The sequence below is a fragment of the Pogona vitticeps genome, chromosome 11, assembly GCF_051106095.1.
Source record: "Pogona vitticeps strain Pit_001003342236 chromosome 11, PviZW2.1, whole genome shotgun sequence".
Lineage (NCBI taxonomy): Eukaryota > Metazoa > Chordata > Lepidosauria > Squamata > Agamidae > Pogona > Pogona vitticeps.
The window spans coordinates 9,276,430-9,300,036 of record NC_135793.1 but is presented as its reverse complement, the minus strand read 5'-3'; the positions used below and the strand labels follow the sequence as shown (position 1 = coordinate 9,300,036).

Sequence of the window (23,607 nt, the reverse complement as noted above, 5' to 3'; positions counted from 1 at the left end):
TCCCATATCATCTCCCTCCTTCCCCCATCAGAACAATTGAATTGAGACCATCTCTCTCTCTCTCTCTCTCTCTGTGCTGACTTTTTTATTTTGTTTTTGTCCCCACCCACCCCGCTCCCAGGATGGGACACTGCCATTTGAACCACAAAAAGATTACTGCAAGCTTGTCAAAACCCAGGGGCTGCATACCCATACAGATACAAGGCTGGACTAACTGAAATGTCATTCAGTTAATCTGCAAGCCCCATGAATCCCACCATGCATAGCCCTGCGGGGCCCAGTTGAGAAATATCAGTGCACATCGAACGTTAGTGGTTCTGTGTGACTTATTTATTTATTTTTAGTGACCTAATGGATAGCTCAGTGGTTTAGATCTCTGGCCATGGAGCTGGAGGCTGGGAGTTCGATTCCCCCCTTGTGCCTCCTGGGAGTAGAGCCAGCCTGGGTGGCCTTGGGCCAGCTGCACAGTCCCAAGGCTGCCCCTAGAGGAAGGGAAGGGTAAGGCACCTCTGAGTATCCTGTACCTAGAAATCCCTGAAAAAGGGTCACCATAAGTCAGAATTGAGTTGATAGCGAACAATTAAATAATTAATTAAGGTATCACTCACCTTGCCTTTTAATTGTGTACAAAAGCCTCATATTTTTTCTTTTTCATTGAATTTTTAAGAGTAAACAGAAGAGGTAGGACCCCGATTCTATCCTGATTCTGGGGAGAATAGAGAGGTTTTTAGGCTAGTGTAAGGATGAGTCTCTGGAGACCAAGGCTAAGGTCATCAACGCTGTTATATTCCTAATCTCTAGGTACAATGTGAAAGCTGGGCAGTCTAGAAAGCTGACGAGAAAACCATTGATTCTCTTGAAATGTGGTGCTGGAGGAGAGCTTTGGGGACACCCTGGGCCTCCGGAAAGACAAACAGGTGTCTCCACAGCAAGCCAAGTCTGAAGACAGAAATGTTGAAACCGAGGCTCTCCTAATCTGGGCATATCACAAGAAAGCAAGAGTCTCCGGAAAAGACAATAATGCCGGGAAAAGCTGAAGACCAAATACGCGGTGGATTGAGTCCATAAAGGAAGCCACAGACTTCACAAGAGTTCACAACAGCTGAGCAGGGCTTTTGAGGAGAAGGATATCTTGGAAATCTCTCAATTTTAGGGTCACCATAAATCGAAGGCAGTGTCATGGCTCGTAACAACAAGAATTCAATCCATTTATGGAGCTCCCACACCTGTTATTAGCACGACATGTTTTTTTTTTTTAATCAAAGAAGGCTTTTCTTCCAGCATGACCAGCAAGCACAAGAACTCACAACCCAGCTTGGGACAACAGTGAAGGCAACGTGTTAAAGCCCCCCAACATCCTGCCCCCATGCATGCACATCTGGATTCCTATTCTTTTTAGAAGTCAGTCATTCAGTTGCTCATGGTGCAGATGTCATTGCTCTTGTTAGACTTTAAAAACATCTGTGGCGAATCTGGAATCAACAGCGTTTCTGAATCAGCCTTCTGACAAAGACAGGAGGGAGCTGAGGAATTTCCCCCTCCCCAATGTCGGTGTCACTTTCTACATGGTCAAAACAACCCCTCTTCCCCCCCCCACCCCACATAAAGTGCTGATGTGAAATGATTCATGGAAATGTTTTATGTAAATCCTCTTCTTCTATTTTAATACTTTAAAGATACACACACACACACACAATTCTTTAATCAAAATATTTTTGAGGGCTTTTCCCAGGCAAAAAAAGGAAAAGGTCTGGACAAAACAGAGTAGGGGTCTGCTCGTATGGCTGTGTCTCTGTGTCAAAGTCACCCACAATGTGGAAGAACCATTTGGGGTGATAATATTATTCAAGATAAGACTACAGTATTCCTCTGTGCTGCCTGATTCCCCATAATATATCTCTTCCCCTGTTTTTTTAAAGTGCTTTTCCATCTTACCTAAATTGCCCTAACAATCATCCCATTTTATACGTTGGGAGGGTGATCCTTTATCCCGTTGCATTCCCACAAGAGTGAGCTGATGCTACCCTGTTTCCCCAAAAGTAAGACCTAACCTCAAAATAAGCCCTAGTATGATTTTTCAGGATGCTCGTCATATAAGCCCTACCCAAAAAATAAGCCCCAGTTAAGTGAAACCCTGCCCTCCACCCTTGTGCAGCAACCAGAAGAAGATGACATGACTGTATTTGAATAAACGTAGATGGTTGTACATGAAAAAAAATAAAACATCCACTAAAAATAAGCCCTACTGCTTTTTTTGGAGCAAAAATTAATATAAGACCCAGTCTTATTTTCAGGGAAACATGGTATGAGTCAGGCATGTAAGGCTCAAAACCCTCTTCTCTCTCTCTCTCTCTCTCTCTCTCTCTCTCTTTCTGCTCCCTTTTTGCCTCTTCTCTGTCTGCTACCCTCTTCTCTCGGGCTTTCTGTCTCGGTTTTTGCCACCCTCCTCTCCCTCCGTCTTCCTCTCTCTGCTACCTTCTTGCTTCTTTCTTTTGACACCTCCTCCACCTCCTTCTCTCTTCCTGGCCACCCTACCCATGGAGGGGAAGTCAGATTATTTTCCAGACGACTTACTCCATTGTACAGGGTTTGTTAATTTAGCCTGAGAAATATATAAACAAGGCTGACTACAGGGGTCCTTGTGTGCCCTTCACAGCGGTCTGACGGGCAGAAACGGAGGCTATTAGGCTGCCTCTGTCACAACACTTTCTCCATGTTTATTTTTATTTAATTATTTCGAATCTTTTTACCCCTCCTTTAAAAGGACCCAAGGTGGCTCACATCACTGAAACATAATATTTAAACACTAAAAACAATAAGCATACAAATATTTTAAAAGAACCAAACAAATACCAAAGTAAAAATGGTCAACAAAATCAACACCAAAAACAGATTTAAAGCAACAAGGCATAACACTCCACTGAAAACCCCTCAGATAGCCAGTCACTAAGGGAAAGTCTGTCTGAAAAGAAAAGTTTTCATCTGCTTCCGGAAGGACAGCAAAGATGGGGCCAGCCTGGCCTCCAGTGGGAAGGAGTTCCACAGTCTGGGAGCAACCACAGAGAAGGCCCTCTCCTGTGTCCCCACCAAGTGCACCTGTGAGGGTGTTGGCACAGAGAGAAAAATCTCCCTGATGGTCTTAATGCCCGGGCAGGCACATAGAGGGAGATGTGGTCTTTTAAATAGCTTGAACCCAAGCCATTTAGAAGAGACGTGGTGGCGCTGCGGGTTAAACCGCAGAAGCCTTTGTGTACTGCAAGGTCAGAAGACCAGGAGTCGTAAGATTGAATCCTCGCAACGGAGTGAGCTCCTGTCACTTGTCCCGGCTCCTGCCAACCTAGCCGTTCGAAAGCATGTAAAAATGCGAGTAGATAAATAGGTACCACCTCAGTGGGAAGGTAATGGCCTTCCGTGTCTAGTCTCACTGGCCAAATGACCATAGAAACTGTCTTCGGACAAACGCTGGCTCTATGGCTTGGAGACTGGGATGAACACCGTGCCCTAGAATCGGACACAACTGGACAAATTGTCGAGGGGGACCTTTAAGCCATTTAGGGCATTATACGTTAAAACCAGCACTTTGAGTTGTGCCCAGAAACAGACTGGCAGCCCGTGGAGCTGCTGTAAAAAGGGGTTTGTGTGATCCCTTTAACCAACCCCAATTAACAACCTGCCTGCCACATTTTGGACCCACTGAAGTTTCCCGACACATCCCAGAGGCAGCCCCACATCAAGAGCATGTTACAATAATCCAGCCAGGATGTAACTAAGGCATGCGCCACTGTGGCTTGATAAAGACCTCTCCAGGAACTGGTGCAGCTGACACACTAGTTTTAACTGTGCAAATGTAAAGGGGGGGGGACACACCAAAGCTGTATAGTTCTTATACCATATAGAAACAAGAACAGATAGTTTTATTAGACCACAAAAACTGATTCACCCATTTGCTACCTTGCAAGTTTAGGGTACGCTTTGAGCTGTGTGGCTTTCCTTTGCGAAAACCAGTGAAATGATACCTGTGGAACCACAACAAAATTGGAAGGTGCTTTTTTTTGTTTTTTGTTTTTGCTTTGCTTTGCTTTTTTTTTTTTTAAACACCAACTTGGGTTCCCAGCAGAACTCACACTGTTTTTCTGTGGCCAAACTGTCTTTGGAAAACAGAGGAGAAAATTGTCTGAGGCCATGAACTCATCTTACATGGCTCTCGAAAAGGGGCCCCTAAATTTTTCTAGGGACTCTCCCATCTGAGTAATCAGAAACCATATACCTCACAGAACACCTACACTTTCCTCTTCAGTCTCTGGGGAAACAGCGTCACATCGCAGCAACCCCGTGAGTTGTTCAGGGAATGAAGGCTGAGATGGAGAATGCATACTTACAGTATTGTCCCAAATGAGGGATTAAAAAAAAAAACCCAGATGAGCAGAAGTGCATATTTGCTATTGGTGATTTCAAAATGAGGCAGAACTTTCAAGCCTCAAAGTGGTTTTTGGTGAGAAGGGACGTTTATTAACGGTAACCCATCGAATTTGGGGAGAGGGCAAGGGGTTTAGCAAAAGGGCTGGCTATAGCCAGAATAAAATCAAACTTCCAGTTAAAGAAGTTTTCTGCTGGACAACTGGCAATTTGAAACTGCGATGCCATGATAAGTTTTGAGAGTCGAACGTTCATTACAATTGTCCCCATAACTGGCGGAAAACCCCTGGAAGCAGCCACTGTGTTGATCCAAAAGAAGCAAGCAATTCTAGCAGGATTTTTTTTTTGCTCCACTGTGGACAGGTCTTTTGTAAAGCTAGTGGGTCACTCATTCAAGACCAAATCACTCCAATATATATTGCTTTACAACAGGGGTGGCTACTGTGTTTCCCCGAAAATAAGACAGGGTCTTACATTAATTTTTGCTCCCAAAAACGCATTAGCACTTATTTTCAGGGGATGTTTTATTTTACAGTCATGTCATCTTCTGGTTGCTGCACAAGGGTGGAGGGCAGGGTTTCACTTAAGTGGGGCTTATTTTTTGGGTAGGGCTTATATTGCGAGCATCCTGAAAAATCATACTAGGGCTTATTTTCAGGTTAGGGCTTATTTTTGGGAAAACAGGGGGGATCCTGTCCTTCACCCCAATCTTCCAGTGAGGATCGCAGCTGAGTTTGGAGGGAGAGGAGCCCGAAGTGGCAGGAATCATTGCTGTTCTTGATAATAATAAAAAATTCCCACTGCTGTGACCCCATAAGCATTGGCTCTACCACAAGACTGAATTTCTGTGTCCATACAAATGAGCAAATGTTCTGTTCAGTGGAGCAACAGCCCCACTGTGTTTTCCTTCATCTCGAAAGACTGATGTAATGCAGTGTTTTTCATGCAGTAGTAAAACACAGACTGAAAAGATCTTGGATCAGTCCCTTATGCTGAGCCTAACTTACGTCACAAGTTGGCTGGGAGGATGCAGTTAGGGTAAAGCCTCGTGCGCTGTGAAGTCCTTCAAGAACTCATGGGATACAATTTAGATAAGACATGCTTTCCTGATATACTGTGTGCTGATATATCAGTGGTTTCCATGTTTGCCTGTGGAGCTAAAGACTGGGAGTTCGATTCCCCACAGTGTCTCCTGCGTGTAGAGCCAGCCTGTGTGACTCTGGGACAACCTTAGAAGAAGGGAACAGGAAACCATTCTCTCGACCTGGAAAACCCTGCAAACAATCACCATAAGTCAGAATTGACTTGATAGCACGTGATTATTATTAACAATGTATGGAAGTGAGAGCTGGACCATAAAGAAAGCTGACTGCCGAAGAACTGATGCCTTTGAATTGTGGTGCTGGAGGAGGCTCTTGAGAGTCCCCTGGACTGCAAGGAGAACAAACCTCTCTGTTCTGAAGGAAATCAACCCCGAGTGCTCACTGGAAGGACAGATCCTGAAGCTGAGGCTCCAGTACTTTGGCCATCTCATGAGAAGAGAAGACTCCTTGAAAAAGACCCTGATGGTGGGAAAGTGTGAAGGCAAGAGGAGAAGGGGATGACAGAGGATGAGATGGTTGGACAGGGTCATTGAAGCAACCAACATGAATTTGACCCAACTCCGGGAGGCAGGAGGGCCTGGTGTGCTCTGGTCCATGGGGTCACGAAGAGTCGGACACGATTAAATGACTAAACAACAACGACATTATTAACAATGACGAGTTCAAGCAATCTGCCCCACTGTTGAACAGACCAGATGCAAGCCCCTCTCAATGTCTTCCTAAAATCTCACAAAATAGCACTCAAGGCAACTGAGAATAAAATCAATAAAACAAAAATAGTTAAAACAAAACTGATGACTTAAAAGAAAAGGAAAAAAGGAAAGCAATTTAGAATACATTAATAATGTGTTCACTGAAAACAGCCCTCCTCTAGCTAAAGTCCTTTTCTGCAGTAATCCAGATTAATCACTTAAAGCACATCATCATCATCATCTTAGAACTGCAGAGCGGGAAGGGATGCTGCGGATCATCACGTCCAGCCCCTGTCGAGGACGCGCAGTGGGGAACTGAACTCTCCATCTCTGGCTCCCTAGCCATAAACCTAAACTATTGAGCTATCCGAAATAAAAAAAGGATTTTGCTTGATGGCAAAACAGACAAGGAAAGGACAGCCAAGATTCTTTGGGTGAAACGGTTCAGGGCAGCAGCCATTAAAAAAAGAGAAAAATGTCATAAAACTATGATACCCAGAACTGAACACAATGTTTCAGCTGAGGTCTGGCCAAAGTGAAATAGAATGGAAGCATGACTTCACAACACCTGGACAGCATCCATACCAGGTTTTCGGACCTGGACTTGGGATTCTGACCCAAAGACTTGCCAACATCCCTGAACCATCCTGTGGCAACCTGGAATTACATTCGCCTTTTCAGCTGCAGCGACACACTGCTGACTCATAGCCAATCTACCTTGTGATTCCCGTATTACATGAAAACAGGATATTGTGCCACCAGAACTGGATGCCAACTAATGTAGCATACGGCTAAGAATAAAATTCAGGTGCTGTTGGTTTGTATGTGTGCGTTGTTATCTGGAAAACGAGACAGGAAGCAAGGCCATGTTGTGTTGCTTGATAGCTGCGGGGTTTAGTGTGACGCCTGACAGAAACAGCTGCAGCAAGTGAGGCAAGGGGCTTTGATTAAGAATCCCAGTGGGATTCTTAATCAAAGCCAACTCATTCCTCCGCAGTTCTTCAGGAAAGGTAGAGGTTGGTTTTATTCCTCTTCGCATTGTGTCCTCAGTGACTCATCCGTCGCCGTTCTGGAATTATGCTGCATGACTGGCTTCTACACAGGAACCTTCTTTCCCAAACACGTACAGATGCTGTCTGAGGCATGTTGGCAGGACCTCCCTGAGACATTTGTGCCACCTGAAACAAGGGGCAGAATGTATTTATTCTTGCCTTTAACCACTTAACGGTCACATTCCTTCTCTCCTTCAACAAGCACACCTGGCTTTCCTCTTCCTCCGAACGGCATTTGAACAACAGTCCTGTGAGGTGGGCCAGGCTGGCCCAAACTCATCAAATTGGTTTCAGGGGGAATTCAAACCTGGAACTGTTTGTCCAAACTGGTGCATGGCATTGTCCACAGGCACTGAAAGTCCCCAGACAATTCGTGAGAAACCGGACTGGGGTTTGTTTCCAGAAAATGGGGAATGTACAAAACAGAGCGAGAGAGAGAGAAAGAGAGACTGAGAAAGAGGGAGGGAGATCCCAGATGGTTTCTCTTTTTTGGTCCCTTCTGCAAATGTCAATCTGATGTGTTTTAGAAGTGCTCGACTAGCAGACGGAGAACAGGGGCTGTCCCCACCGGGGTGAGTAAGAAGAACAGAAGTGGCCTGACTAAGAAAGGGGAATTCACTTGCTCTTGGCATAGCTACTAATAGCAGGACCTGCCGCAGCTTCCCTCCTGGTCTCAGAGCCCGGAGGATGCTCAAAGCAGCTGCCCAGGAGGCTGGGCAGATCCCAGTGGATCCCTAAAGCCACAGATGCAGGTCTCGGCACAGCCGAGTACCCACAAGGGTGCTGAGCGCTCGGCTTCGCCAACAGGGCACGAGAAAGGGACACGTGCCAAGATGACTTTCACTTTTAACCCTTCTTCCTAAGTCATACTTTCTTCTTCTGGGGATGGAGGCACTCCGCTAGACATTGCACAAGGTTGGTTTTTCCCTTCCTTCCTTTTAATCCCCCTTCCTCTGCCTCACACCCTACCCGAAACTCACCTCGGTGCATTATTTCAATGCGGCTTCCTTGCTGGGCCATTGCTCAAAGGGGTTGAGTTTAGCTGGAAGGATTATGGTTTTTGTAGTCCCAGCCACGATCTTTCCTGTGGCTGTGGAAATCTGGGGGGTGTGGGTCTGAGAAATTGTCTTCTGTGTGCATTTTTGTTAGAGTCTTCTCCTTGGTCTTCTTTCCCTTTCCTCTCTAAAGAAGATTTCAGGCATTCTTGTCAGTTATCATGCACCTCCTCTCTCTCTCTCTCTCTCTCTCTCTGTCTTGTGGTTTTCATTACAGCAGGAAGGAAGGCACCACCACAGTGCTCAAGGGACCATCTGATGCGCCTGTGAACACTCCAGCAAACCAGTGTGCTGACCCGGCGTCCTCTCTGCTCGTTGCAAGGGGAAGCATCATTAAACCACATGGAGTGCACAAAGGGCAGGTTGCGCACAATCTCCCATACAACCAGAGGCTTCTAGACTGCTCGCTAAAACTGCTTCTCCTTTCCTAAGGATTTATTTCTTCACCTTGGGCATAGTGCACAAACTGTGGGATTCAACGCTATATAGCAGCGTTAGCAAAACTTCTTTTTACTTTTTCTAAATTCTTTGCTCGTGGTCATACGTTTGGCTAGAAGGAAGTGCCAGGTCCAGGACTGAGTCCAGTCGCAAGAAATGAGAAAGAACTCTCAGTGAATCTGACTGGAGAATACTCAGAGTAGATAGATAATTTGGCATGATAATAAGTGAATTTCTATGCCTAGTGCTGCTGCTTTTGGACAGAGCCTCCATACGTTTAGCTGCTAGGCTACCTGGTTTGCAATACAGACAAGTGTGTCCGATTTATGCATTAATGAAGTAAACATTTAGCCCTTGGGGTTACAAAGAGCCTCTAAATAAGTAATCTGTTACTTTTTTTCTGTACTCCTGCAGCTTCTTAAACTGGACTTTGGCTAGGGCCTCAGCAGGCCTTAATTTTGCCCTGTTCATGGAGGCAGACTAATAAAGAAAGCTCTACCTGTACATTTGCACAGCACGTGTCCATAAAAAGAAGCCGCAGGTATAGTGCTCGTGGGCTTGGTGTCTACTTCCAGATAGTTTGGTCCAGTCGCCCTCCTTCAGACTGACCTTCCTCCAAGGGATGTTGTGAGCATAATGCAGAAAAGAAGAACACTTCCTTTCTCTGACTGTGGTACAGGAAAGGGATTCAAGGGATTTGATGGCAACGGGATGCTCAGTAGTTGGTGTAGGATCTGTCTGATGATACCAACAGCTACATCTGATTACTGGGTTTCTTGTGGCGTCAGAATCAGCAGTACCTTCCAGCTGAAATATTAGCAACAGAAGATTGCTCACACTCATCATCCTCGTCTTCATCTCAGAACTGCAGAACTGGAAGGGACCCTTTGGGTCATCAGTTCCAGTGTTTGTCAAAGTGGCACAGTGAGGAATCGAACTCTCAACCTCCGGCTCCATAGTCAGATACCTAAATAATGTTGAGAATTGTGCCAGCTTTTCATTTTGGGGGTAATTATGTTTCTCAAGCCCTTCCCTCCAAGAGAAAGATCAGTGGCTGGCAGGAGGGGAAAAGGTTTGTTAGAGTTCGTTACAATTCTGACAACCAGCAGCTCTCTGCTTGTCAGAACCCTTGCCTGTTACTGATTTTTAAAAAATGGTGCAAGCTGAAGCAATGTGCATTTGTGAAAGATTAGATGTGTAATCAACTGACTTTCCCCCCCCCAGTAAGATGTACTATGTCCTTGCACTGAATTCATCATTATCTAAGAATCAGATGAATAATCAAGATTGTCAATCAACTAGAATGCCCTCATTCTGTTGTTTTCCAAGACTGTAAGATTATGTGAATCCAGTTTATGTGATTGCTAGCGTATGTGCAGTATTTTTACTGCTCAGTTCAAGACATTCCAATGCAACAAATTCCTTTTTTAAAATGACACTTTGGTCTCCCTCCGTCTTTTAATCTTAGAAGGTAATTAATTGCTTAGATTTGAGTGACGTTCCTCTTAATAAAAGTCTGGTTTGTTTAAGAAACGAGAATGCCATACATAGGCCTTCTGTGTTTTAAAAAAAAACATTCTGCATACTGTATGCTCAGAGGCATTATGTCCTTTGGGTTTCTTAAACTCTGCATGTGGCAAGGAGCAGTGCCTGTCTGAAGGGAAGTTAAATTTGTGCAAAAGAAATAGGTCATGCTCCGTTCTGTCTCCTTATAAAGAACCACGACAGTGATGATTATACTTGGGTTTGGTAAAACTCTGCACATGCACAGATGCTTTTCCAAAACCTCTGCACTTGCTCAGAGGTACTTTTTTTCTAATGCGTGGACCCCGGGAAATGTAGTAGAAGCCTCCTCGCTGAAGTTCTGAAAGATGATGTCTCTGAACAAGGACATGTCTGGGTATCCTAAAGACCACCCTACCCATCATCCGCATCCACACACACACAAACCGCCACCACACCCTCCGCCCCGCTTCTTAGATTACGGGAGGCGGACCCTTTGGCTCGATGACGTCAAATAGTGGGCGGGGCGCGAGCCCTCAGGCCAAGCCCCGCCTACTCGGGGAGTTTCCTAGGAGATAAACAAGGAGACCCTCAGAAGCGTCTCTGTCACGAGCCTCAGCCAGGCGGGTGGGAGGAGTTTGTGTGTGTGACGATTCCCGCGCGGAGGCGTGGCTTCTGCCCTCCCTTAACAGCCCTCTGCCGCCCCGCGAGTATCTAGGAACACGCATGCGCGAAGAGAGAGAGTGGGGGGCGAGCGGCGGGGCAGAAGAGAGGGAGAAAGCCGGCTAGCTAGAGAGACTCTATGGAGGAGGACGAAGAAGAGGAGGAGGAGCTAGAGCTCCCGACGTCACAGGCTAGCGGCGCCCATTCGTGCTCCTCCCTCGTCCGGCTCGAGCAAGAGGCCAAGCGTAAGAAGCGGGCGCAGCAGCAGCAACAGCAGGGGCGCGAGACCGACGCTATGCCAGGTGAGGGGCGTTGGAATTCTGTACTCCCCCCCCCGTTCGAAAAGGGACCGTTGGCGTGACGTCACCTTTAGTGGAAGCCGGTTTTTAGAAAAAACCGCTTAGCTCCGCCTCCGCCCCTTCCCGTTCAAAATGACCCGTTAGAATTTTTTAAAAAAACCTGATTTATTAACGCCCCCCTTCTTTCTTGTATATAATTTTTCAGAGAGGGGAGCGTCTTTCCTCAGCAACAGAAAATAAACACATAAATAAAAAGCAAAGTACGGTGGCAGCTTTGAGACGTGACTATTGATTTCACTGTGGGGGCTCGTGGGTGCAACCCATAGATTACTGTATTTACTGTTTATGTGCAAACACGTTTCTACCCTGCCTTTCTCCTCCAGAGGATCTGAGGCAGCTGGCGATACAGTATTAAACAATACTGAAAGTGGAAATAAAGGGAGAAACGAGCTCAGCTCATCTGGCATCTGGAGGAGGAGATGGTATCTAAGCTCACACAGAAATAATTGGGTTAAGTCTCAAGGTGCTACAAAGCCCATGTTCCGTGTGTGTGTTTGTGTTGGGGCTTATATAGGTGATGGGTGTTCATGTACCTCGTGAGTTTCGGGGCTCTAGAGACCTCCTTTGTGGTGTTTTCCTCACAACGACCCTGTAGAGTGGGGCAGGCAGAGATGCTGGCCTCCAGAACCGCCCAGTTAGTTAATTTATTTATTTATTTAACTTATAATGACTGCATGGGGATTAAATCTCACTCTGCTGCTCCTTTACTAATGTGATTTCTACAGATACTCCCATTACATTCTCTGGGCTTGGTCTTATGTAACGATATTTTGTTCATTTTCGTTTTGCATAATACTGTAGCAGTATAAACTGGTTTTAAGCGTGGTTGAGGGGCCCCGCTGTCTTCAGTGAGGCTTTTTTTGTAAACGATGGAGCATTTTGCAGTCTTCAGCTTCTAACTGAACCCCGTCCCGAGGATTTGGGGTGTGTAACGATGAGACACCGGAGAACAGGGTTCGAATCCCTGCTTGGCCATGGAAACTCATTGGGGGAGTGGAACTGGTAAAACCACTCCTTAAAATATCTCACTTGCCTTTGGAAGCCCTGTTAGGTTCGTTCTGACTTGATGGCACAGAACACACCATCAGGTTTTAAAAGACCCAACACACACACCCTTCAAACTAAATGGAGCAAATATTAAAACAAAAAACAGCAACCGTCAGTCCTTGTACTAGTGCTGTCCTTCTTTAAAACATGCCCATTTTGCCGACCAGAATTGAATGTTGAGATTGTGCTAGCAGGATTTTGCTGGCAGCTCTCTTTGAGGAAAGCCTTTTGTGGTCAGTTCTTTTCTCTTTCAGAACTGGCTACAGAGTTTGGAAGTAACTTTTGGGCTACGGCTCCTGAATGTCCCAGCCAACATGATGAGTAATTGAAAAATTAAACTACTAAGTAAGCATCACATTGCTCACACAGACTGGGCGACTGAGGAAGTTGTAATGTCTCTCCACCACCACCTTTCCAAGCTCCGAATATTATTAATAAAGCAAATCAGTTGGCTAGGGGACAGGGTGGATAAAAATCAATGTGTGTTTTTTTTAAAAAAAATCAAATTAAGTCATGATTTAAATAAATTTGATTTAAATCAAATCCACCCTGTTTTGGGATTTGTAGTAAAAAGTAACTTTTTGAAGTTAAAGGCATGTTTTTGGTGGAAGTGGGAGAGACCATTTCATATAGATAGGATTTTCCATTTCAAAAAGGTGTGTGCTCTTGAGGAACCATATTTTATCAGGTATGTTTTGGGATTGATTTGCTTGAAGATGCTGGGTGCTAAATATGATGATTTGAAAAATGCATAACATATATGCAGAATTATGACATGAAAAAGTGTAGTACAGTACTAGAATGACACTTTGGAAGAAGAGCCAAAGCAGCTGGCGTCGATGTACAATTTTAGGACTATTGTCCTGAAGCTCTTTATGTTAAATCAAAATCAATTTGATTTTGTGTTGGCTAGGGGTCAGTTGCCAGATCTGTGCTTGGACATAAGCAGTCCTAATGCTTAACCTCTAATTGGTGGCATGCTCCTCTCTGGATCATATGAAGTAAGAATAAAGGTGAATAAGTTTCCATTAATAGTAGATGACACCCATAGCATTTGCAGTTGTGGGAGGGGCTTTTGAATCAGACAGTACCCCTGTTCTTTATATAATAAGTAAGCATTTCTTGATATTTTGCGTCTTCTAATCCAGAACTATATTATTTTCATCCACAAGTATGACACTTTTGTAAATTTCAGCAGTGAATTGCCACTAGTTAAGAAGTTGGTGCTTATTTTTCTTGTCACCTGCTAGTCATGTGACAGCACGCAAAAGAGCTTCACTTCTTAACTGGTGGCACTTTGCTGCTGGATTCATGTCAACATAAGTAGATAATAGGATCTAGACAAAGTAAATGTGTGTGTATCTTGCTCTTAAGAACATTAGAAGAGTGTGACTTGGAAAAACGGACATGGCTTTAAGGCCAGGCTTAAGGAAGCAGGCTACTGAAAATTGAATTCTTTAAGAAGGGGTGTATCACTTCTGCTTTATTGCATCACGCTGTGTGCTATGATTTCTTCCTTAAAATGCAGCACTCGTGGCAGCTAACAGTGAAATCGCACACAGAGAAAACTTTAGACAAAATAAATCTCAGGACATTTTCCACATTAGCAGTGAGTAAAGTTTTTTTGCTGGACAATATCAGCTTAGGCTATGAGCAGGAAAGTTGCTTGATGGAATTCTGTCCATGGATACAACATGTTGGAAAACAAGCATATTTGGGAGAAGACTTCAGATTTGGGAGAAGACTTCCTCCTCATGTGCTCCTTTTTAAATTCAAGGATGATTTGTTTGCACCAGTCAGCCAAACACATGGACTTAAGTGACTTGGCAGCATGTATAAACTAGGCTTCTGACATACCTCAATCCTGGGTATCAGTTGCACCACACTTGCCCTTACCAAAAGGTGTCAGCCTTCAGAAATGTCCCCTGTGCTCAGAGCAGTTTATGATCAGATTTTATTTTCTTTAGCTTGCTAAATGAAAGCATAGGATGTTCCCTTTGTTATCTTCTGGTTCTGCAGGTTGGAAATGTGTGTTTTATTTCTAAAACATTTTAAGTTAAAGAAAAGCTAGGAAAAATTTTTGTAACTTAGCCAGAATTAACATCTAAATGTTTTAGTTTAGATAGTGTTTTTGGTGGTTAAGATCATCAGTAATAGTTGTAGGTATTTCTCCAAAACAAAACCACAAATGCTCAAAATTTAAAATGTTTGGTAATGCACCTTTGTACTTCCAGACATTTATTAGCTCCTCTGCCTATATATCTCCCTATTAGTCTCCCCTGGCTCAAGAATAGGGGTGAATGGAGGAAGATCTATGAACAGTTGTTCCAATCTATCTAAATTCCATGTTGAACAGCAATTTAAAAACTATGCCAAGTACACATTTCCAGGCATAATTCACTGGACCAGGATCAACGTTCCCTCTAATTTTCCTCCAGCACTGGGCAGGAGCCCCACCCCACACACATGGTGTTTCGGCCATGACCAGAACCAAATGGGTGGCAGCACTGGCTGCAGCACAAAGCTTAGAGGGAACGTTGATCAGGATACAGGACACAGTTCAATGCATTCTAGAATGTCTGTCTTCAGTCCTGAGCATTTTCATTGAAAAATGTCTTTGATGACAGGGCTATAAACATCCAGAAAAGAATTGATACAGTCCACAGGTGTTAAAATAAAATTCCAAGCTCCAAACCAAGAGGTAGATAATGACCTAATTAGGATAAACTATAACTGCCAAGCTATGTAAACTTTTGTGCTCTATAGAATTCTTCATCAGATTAGATGGTAATAAACTTGGGGATGGGGGAGGCATAGATGTCCACATGAATGACTACAGGTTTCAAGCCATGTAGAGTCACATCCAGACAAAATCCTAGGTTGGAAAATTGTGTCATGTGACTCAGAAATATGGTGGTGTCATATGACCTCTAGCAAAACCACTGGAAAGCAGGGAGACTCTACCCCCCCAGCAAACAAAAACAACAGCAATGTACATCCATCACTAGCCAGGGGAGGAACACATACAATCCTTTGGTGCACACAAATTTCCTTCAGCAAAGGTGCAAAGACCCTGCAGTCCTGGAACAGCGATGATGGATATTAATTCTGATTGTCAGACTCAGGCTGGGGATAACCTCTAACTGGGATCTTGGATGCCTGCTCTCCAGATGAGTGGAAAGTGCTAGCCTTGGTGGATCATTGATCTGATTTGGTAAAAGATGATTTGGCATAAGATGTCTTCATGTTTCTTAGTGGAAAATATAACCCAAAGCAGTTCAAAGAGTGAAATGAATACAGAAGCATCCAGCTGCCACAGTAAAGCAGCTTTCTCCTACTTCATGCCCTCCAGATATTTTAGACTGCAACTCTTACAATTTCTGGCCATTGGCCTTATTGATTGGGTCTGCTGAGAATCTTGTTAAAACCAGATTAGAGACCAAGTTAAAGAAAAGGATAGGTTGGGCATTTAAGATTCCATATGTGATCATTTCTGTCATTACAGTCAAGGAAGGCTCTTCTAAGTTATGAAGACTCAATAACACTAAGGTGTCACACACACCGCTGGCAAGTATAAGATTCTTGTGGATGCTCTTTTTTCTTCCACCTTTTTGGGGGTCTGCTGCTGTTTAAACTCCAGACATAAACTGTAACTTACATAGGCCAAAATTGTGGAGTTGTTGGGTGCTTAATGGGAGAACAGTTTAGCTTTCTTTTCCTCTTTGCTCATCCATTCCACCTCAATTTCCAGGAAAGCAGCTCAGTGATGATGTGCTGGATCTAGCCGAGTACACAAAGAACCGGCCGTGGTGGCGCAAGCTTTTCAAGCCCAACTCCGGATCCAGTGCAGAAAAGTACAACGTTGCAACCCAGCTGGCCATCGGAGGCGTCACAGGATGGTGAGGAAATAGCACCCACGAGCTGTGTTTGTGTTGGAGGGCAAGTGGGACGTTGACCCACCAAATAAACCCATGGAATGCCACCGTCCCGGTGCTTCACACTGCCCTTTCCCTTCCTGCAGACAACCGTGGGGGCTTTTCTGCAGTATTTTTCCTGCATGTTCCCTGTTTTGATTTCCAGGTGCACAGGGTTCATCTTCCAGAAGGTTGGGAAACTGGCAGCAACTGCAGTAGGAGGTGGCTTCTTTCTGCTTCAGGTTGGTAACTGCCTCCTTTCAGGGGCTTGAGAGCTGGGCCTCTCGGCTGTCGAACTTCAGCAAAGTGTCTGTAGTCATATTTTTTTTGGATGAGGGGCCACGAGCAACCATCCCCATTCAGATCCTCGCTGCTTGTGTGGGAGAGTTGGGCTGGAAGACTCAATGAGTTTTTAAAATCACACCCTAAGAGTGCAGAGTGTCAGAATGAAGTTAACAGTGGTTTCAGCTATATATTGTTGGCTCTTGTGCCATGCTGTTAGCTCTTGAAATGCATTTCTTCGAAAGAACAAAGCTGAAGATTCTGTGGCCTTCTAGATGTTGTTGGATTCTAGTTCCTATCAGCCACTGTCAGCATGGCCAGTGGCTAGGAATGGTAGGTGTGATCGTCCTAGAAACATCTGGGCTGTTGCTTCTCATTGCTGTTTTCTAATCTTCAGCACAACATCCCTATGAAATTACCATGTGCTAGCTCTATATGTGGTGATCATCTTTTGATGGTCACCACATATAGAAGGAAATACACTAGCACCCCACCTTCTGTTTTCGTTTTCCCTGCTGTCCTGTGCATGAGGAATGATGCTTCTGAAGAGGGAGAGCTTCCGCTGTAAAATCAAGGTCCTGCCTCACACGGAGAGCCCCTATGGATAGCAAAGGATCTCCTCTTCAAATCCATTGCCCTTCATATGTAGAAGAGCAAGAGCACTGGAATACGGGGAAGGGGCAGGACTAGAACATTCACCACCTGTCATGTGGGCCTATAAATGGATAGGTACTGCATGGCTAGGTCTATTGGGTTAGGGCCTGACTCGGCTCTGCAGGCTCCTGCCAAGCCTTGCTAGGTGCTGGCACTGGTAACATTTGTTTGTTCCTGACATTTTCTCAAAATCCACTGTAGGATATCTGTGAGTATCAAAACCCTTCAGTCCTGATTTGCTGTATGAGATTACCACGCTTACTGATAGAGAGCAAGATATTTCTGCATGCTATTGGAGCCGAGGCCCAGATTGCTGCTCAGTCCTCAAATCCAAACAGTGAAGAGGCCCTAGGGCTGAATTTGGCCCTCCTGAGGTCCCAGTCTGGCCTTTAAGGAATTCTTCAGAAGGCCACCCAGACTTCCCCACAACACCAGCATTTGTTCCATCCCAGCTGTTGTACAGTTTTCTCTATTTTGAAATGCCTTTCCTAAAGTTTGGTTACTGGAAGTAAAAGCATTAAGATAAAACAGGCTAGGATTTTTTGGCCCCACTGTTTTGGCCCCACCCACCCCTGGAACGCAGCTTCCCTAGTGAAACTGATTTTGATCTGGGAGGTGTTTGCCACTCTCGCTGTACAATATGTGTAATTCACTGAAAGGTGGTACGCCTGGGGCCCCACTGTGGTGGTGTAGAAAAGCAAGCAGCTTAGCAAGAAACTCTGGAATCTGCCAAAGCATGTAAAATGTTCTGCTTCAGGAAGTCTTTTCCTACTCCAGATCGCAAATCACACTGGGTACATCAAAATCGACTGGCAGATGGTTGAGCGGGATGTGAGCAAAGCCAAAGAGCAACTGAAATTTCACAGCGGCAAAACCGGCCAGCTATCGCCAGAAGTGAAGACCCGAGTAGATGAGGTGAGACTGTTGGTTTGGATTGCAGAGCCTTGGCTGGGAGCAAGTTTCTGGTGACATTTGGGTAGTAGATGGAGGAAGGACGGCGAAGCATAAAATGAAGGCAGGGTGGGAAGAGGACGGACAAGATGGGTCGGGGGGAGGGGTCGGCAAGTATCAGGACTGGCTCTAGCATGAGATGTACTGAGTCTGTTGTCTCGGGTGACAGAACAGAAAAGGGTGACAGCGCAAGAACTCTGTTTCTTCCTGTACTGGAGTCAGGCAGGAGTTCATTGGCACCTCCTTCCTGGACAGGTTAAACTGAACTAATAGGATGGGAAGAGGGTGAAGATGATTGACAGGGACTGGAGTAGTAAGCACATAAATTTCAGAACTTGTGAATGGTAGAGAACTGGCTCCAGGTTTTTGTGGGGGTAGGGGTGCTCTGTGTTTGGCACATTCCTAGACTAAACAACTGCAGTATTTTTTTCTGTAAGGAGTATGCTGCTCACTCACTTCTGTGCTCTTTAGTCCACTTTCCCCACATATCTTTCATAGGTTGGTTGAGCAAATGGATTAGATACCATGCAAGTTCAGTGGATCTTTCAGTCTTCCTGGAGGAAGCTTCTGAGTCTTGCTCAATGCTGGTGTTCATCATATTTGTTTGGCATCAGCTGATCTAAGTTTTCAAGAAACAATATGTTTACTTAATTTTGCTTTTTCCCGAAATACGGTGGGTGCCTCGCTTAACGGGTGCCTCATTTAATGACGAATCCGCATAGCGATGAATTTTTTGCGATCGTTTTTGCGATCGCATTGCAATGGTTTAGATAGGAAAATATCGCTTTGCGATGATCAGTACCCTGTTTCGCATACCGATCATCGCATACCGATGATTTTCCAACAGCTAATCAGCGGTTCCAAAATGGCCGCTGGGTAAATAAAATGGCCGCCTGCTGTGTTTTTGCCCGGATTCCTCGCTTACTGGACAGCGAAAATGGCCACCGTATGGAGGATTTTCGCTTAAAGGTGAGTTTTTTGCCCATAGGAACGCATTAAATGGGTTTTAATGCATTCCTATGGGCTTTTTATTTCCGCATAGCGATGAAATCACTTTGCAGCGATTTTTGCTGCACGGATTATCGTCGCTATGCGGGGCACCACTGTACTGTAAGTGCTGGATTTGGAATCTTTTGCAGTCGCATTAAGAGAACAACTAGCGTGGACAGTTTAAACCTTTCTTTCCTCTGTGTAGGTTATCTGCTTCCTGAAGAAGAACGTTGTCCTGACTGGAGGATTTGTTGGAGGGTTTCTGCTCGGCATGGCCTCTTAGGATCCACCTAGATCTGGTCACTCAGCCCTTCCCTATGCTGCTGTTAACGGCCATTGTCTTCTCAGTTATTGACTGACCTGCCCGCAGAAACATTCTCTCCCCCAAGTTTTTCTTCTTCCTTCTATATGCATCATGGCTTCCAGAAACACTACCAGTAGCTCCTTTTGCTTTTCCCCTTTTGATTTGATTGGCTTGGGTGAGATAGGATTAGGCTAAAGGCCACCTGTTGTCAAGCTGTCCCGAGATACACGTTTTTTTAAGAATTCCTGTTCCCCAGTTTTTCTTTTCCAGTAGGATGACGTACAAAGACCAGTTTATACCCATAGCACTCCCTTCTCTTAGTATGTACATTCTTCTTTGTATTTGTCCTTGAGTGGCAGGCATGCAGCTTGTGCCTGTAGCTGAAAAGGGCACACAGACTTGGCTGGAAAGGGTAGGGCGTGCCCGGGCCTGTCCTGAAATAACTGGTGTCTTGCATTGGCTCGTTCTTGAGCAGGCTGTGTGGGTGCCTCTGAGCAAAGTGGGAGTCAAAACAGATACTCTTGGCATCATCAAGCTGTTATTTATACCTCTTCCTTGAATCACTGAGCTGGGGGGGGGGGGGCTGTGGAAACTCTGACAACTGCCTCGGATTCTTTGTTGTCCTCACCTGCCAAAAAAGGTGTGGCAAAGTTGAAAAAATTGGAACAATTGCAGCCTGCACTTTAGTGATGTTTCAAGATGAACTTTTTTGGCTCTTATGCTGGGAGATCTTAGCCAGCATATAGTTACCTAAGTTTTCTGCCCTTTGATGGGAATGTCCCCTGCACTCCTGTGCAGTTCTCTTTGAGCTGTCTGGAGAGGAGCAGGGAAGAAGCAGCACACAACTAAAGTTAAGAACTGGGGAGCCTCAGCCTCTTGTCATAGTTTAGAGGAAACACTGGGTGCAGTGCTAACTGCTGCCCACCCCAATTCTTCAGTGAAGATGGGAAGAGGAGGTAGGAAGCTCCGTGACAGCTGTTACAAGCGCCGACCTGAGAGGAACAGCCATCATTGTCTGGAGAGGGATAGGCTGCAGAAGGGTTTCCAAGGAGGCAGAATGAGGAAGCTGATCTTGAGTGTGGCACCTCAGGATTCGGTTTTCCCTTTGTGGGACTGATGGAGAAAAGCTCTTCCTGCTGGTCGTGCTTTATCTGTCTTCAAGGAGGAGGAGAGACAGTGCTTGAGCTTCATCTGGGCACGATCATATCTAACTAGAAGACAAGAGAAAGGCATGGCTGCTGTCTAACTAGTCCAACGTTTGGCCCACACTCATGTCCTCTGTGCCTTCAGCTGCTGCTACATCCAGCACCCCTTTCTTGATTAGGATCCATTATCCTCTGGACACTCTGCTACTGCTTCCACAAGGTCCTTCTTCAGCAGGTAAGATTGGTCTGAGAAGTTGATGCTCTTGATGCTGGCTGTCCACCTCTTCCCCATCTTGCTCCCTTGGACGTTAAGGATGCTGATCATTCCAAACCAGCAGCCCACTATCGGCAAGTCATACTGAATCACACCGTCATCTACTACCACAGCCAATTTTCCCTCCTTGATTAAATATATCTGCTTGTCAGTGTTCCTCTTCCAGCAGATGTACTCATCAGAGTTAAAGATCTGGAGGCACAACTTGAACGCCAGTTTCATCAAGAAACCCCAGCCTCAGAACCATGGAAGAGGCTCACCTTCTCCAGAGTCCTGATATGGATGTTAATGGACATCTCCAATTGCCAGGCAGCTTCTCCAGCATCTGTCTCACATCCAGTGTCTTCTTTTTGGTCCAGAGTTAAGTCAGACCACTTGATAATTTTGCCCTTCTCCTTGCTGACTCTCTTGATCTGCATGTAGTGGTTGATGGCATCACTACTGGCCGGAAACTACCCAGCTGTCATTTATATTGGGGATCAGGGAGCCCATGTTTCCTACAATGCTATCAAAGGTGAAGACCTCAGTAAGGAAATCAAAGATGACGAAGAGGTCCTTTTCATTGTACAACAGGAGGAGGAACCTGCTAGCTTGCTGATTCTAAAATGTTTAGTAGCTTGGTCTTGGTTTTCAATCAGATCAAATAATTGAAATGTGGGGAAAGCGTAGATGCCGGTTGAAGCCCAGTTTAGGTCACTGACAGCAAAGACACTGGACAAAATGTTCCTAGCTTTTCTGGTAAAGACCAGATACTGCTTTGTCTTTGGTTTGTGCCAGCTGGGGACCGGAAAGCAGCAAGAAAGCATCTTCTTTGTCCAGGATCTGGAGCCTTCTGAGCATGTTATGCTACACCTTCCATCATCCCTAGCCATAACTGCCATTGGCACTCAAAAATTGTTCTAGCCCCAATTGAGTTATACTCAACTTCCGTAGAAACCAGCAGTTCGTTCACTGCTGAAGAGTGAACGAACCCCTGCCATGCTACTAAAACATGTTTGCTGTGCCATCAATTCCTGTGCTGCCAGTGTTGTCTTTAGTGATTTTGTTCATTGCTGTTAGCTGTGCTGGGGAGAATTTCATTCATATCAGTGGCTAACAGGACTGGAGGAGGAGTGAAACTGGTGCTGAGCCTCTTGTCCATCCAGGCTGTGGGTCTGGTAGGCTGATAGAGGCTTTCCTTGGTTTTGAATAGTAGCAATTGGCACCTGTTTTAGTCTAGCACCTTTTGAGTGGAGATGGCAGGGGTTGAATGGCATGTGGTCAACCACTAGGGTGCGGCTCTCCCAAATAATGGGAGTGGTTGCTTTAATCATCATAAATAGGGTTCCTGGTTTTATCTCTCTGAAACAAAACAGGCCCCTTGTAGAGTCAGGTGTGGCAAGAGCAGATTGTGGGATCTGTTGCTTCAGGCTTGCAGATTCATTAAGGCGCTGAAAGCTTTGGGGCTATTAAAAAGTCTCATTGTTCCTGAGAAAACGCTTGGAAGGTAACCATGTGCTGCAAGAGTTCCCCTTTGCCAAACTTTGCTGGGTAAAATGTCCCATTCTCTTTACCCCAGCTCAGGTGACCTCATAGTCCTGTGTCGTAAGCCTGCTGGTGGGCAAGGATAAATTGTTTTTACTCCTGTTTCCTTGCGTAGCTGCATTGTGGAGCAAGCAGGTGGCTACTACGTCGTGGTTTTAGCTCTGTTTTGATAATATGATTTATCAAGTGGACTGACAATCTTAAGTTTGATGATGCAGCAAGAAATCCCTAAAGTAGTGTACTTAGGAAGTGGAGATCAAGGCTAGAATAAGCTGATCTCATTTGGAAACCAAAAAGGCAGGGAAGGCTTTAGACTTCTGGGCCAGAAGCAGAGATTACTGCAGTAGAAAGGATTTCACTTTGTTGAGTGTTTTCATTGGGGATGTTGGTGACCTGAGTGAGAAGTGAAGGCTAAGTTTAATTGCACTGGTGGTTGCAGAAACAAATTCAGAACTCCGCAACCATCCACACCTGGACCTAAAGAAACAAAGATTGTACAGCGGTTTTTATATGATATTTAAATGTGTGAAGTGAGAATTCAAAATAAACAGGTTTTGCCAAGTTGTGTCATGTGTGTTTGTTTACTCTTAAAATTATCTACAGTAGAGGCTGGGCTCCATCTCTCAGAATTCCTCACCAGTGAGTGGAGAGGGCAGAGGCCACAATGAAGAACCTCCAAATAAGAAATTTAACATGTTTTTGTGTTAGCATTAACCCACTCCCTCAGTCCAAGATATTTTTCCTAAATATGCAAAGCAACTCCATTCAAACTGATCCTTCAAGCCCACTAAGCAGCAGCTTTCCAGTGATTAAAGCAGGCATCCTTGCTGACCATGTTTTAAACAGGCTTGATTCTGGGACTTTCTGCATACAGTCCATTTGCTGAACCCCCCCCCCCCACCTCAAAACAGAGAGAGCTGATCCATCTCGCTCATTGCTGTCAATGCCGATTACCAGCAGCTCTCTAGGATTTCAAGCTGGAACTGTCAGGATAAGATAAAGGAGATGCCAGGGAGTGAACCTGGAAGCTTCAGTATAAAAACAGGTTCTACCACTGAGCTTGTACCTCCATCCCGATTTTTGGAACCATACTGACCATGTATACTTCCTTCTTGGACAAAAGCTGGAATTAAAAATAAACTACGTGTGGGGGAGTTGATTGGTTTGCTCCAGATATGTATAGCCGAGACCACTTTTGAACTAGAGAGATTTCATAGCCCAGTCTTGCTTGCTGTGATACA

At 45.0% G+C, this 23,607-nt stretch overlaps 1 protein-coding gene across 1 annotated transcript; it reads left to right on the top strand.

Moving 5' to 3' along the window:
* The first annotated feature begins 10,976 nt into the window (after positions 1-10,976).
* Positions 10,977-22,927, top strand: FUNDC2 (FUN14 domain containing 2). The gene is made up of 5 exons (XM_072981516.2): positions 10,977-11,224; positions 16,080-16,227; positions 16,409-16,484; positions 17,956-18,093; positions 19,325-22,927. The coding sequence occupies exons 1-5, from the start codon at positions 11,062-11,064 to the stop codon at positions 19,400-19,402; spliced, it is 603 nt and encodes a 200-aa protein (XP_072837617.2). The 5' UTR covers positions 10,977-11,061; the 3' UTR covers positions 19,403-22,927.
* Positions 22,928-23,607: the final 680 nt, after the last annotated feature.

Excerpts from the sequence above, each read along its gene's own strand:
- FUNDC2 (XM_072981516.2), top strand. The coding sequence starts at position 11,062 with ATGGAGGAGGACGAAGAAGAGGAGGAGGAGCTAGAGCTCCCGACGTCA. Across the intron at positions 16,228-16,408 it reads ATCGGAGGCGTCACAGGATG|GTGCACAGGGTTCATCTTCC; the intron begins GTGAGGAAATAG and ends TTTGATTTCCAG. Across the intron at positions 18,094-19,324 it reads TGAAGACCCGAGTAGATGAG|GTTATCTGCTTCCTGAAGAA; the intron begins GTGAGACTGTTG and ends TCCTCTGTGTAG.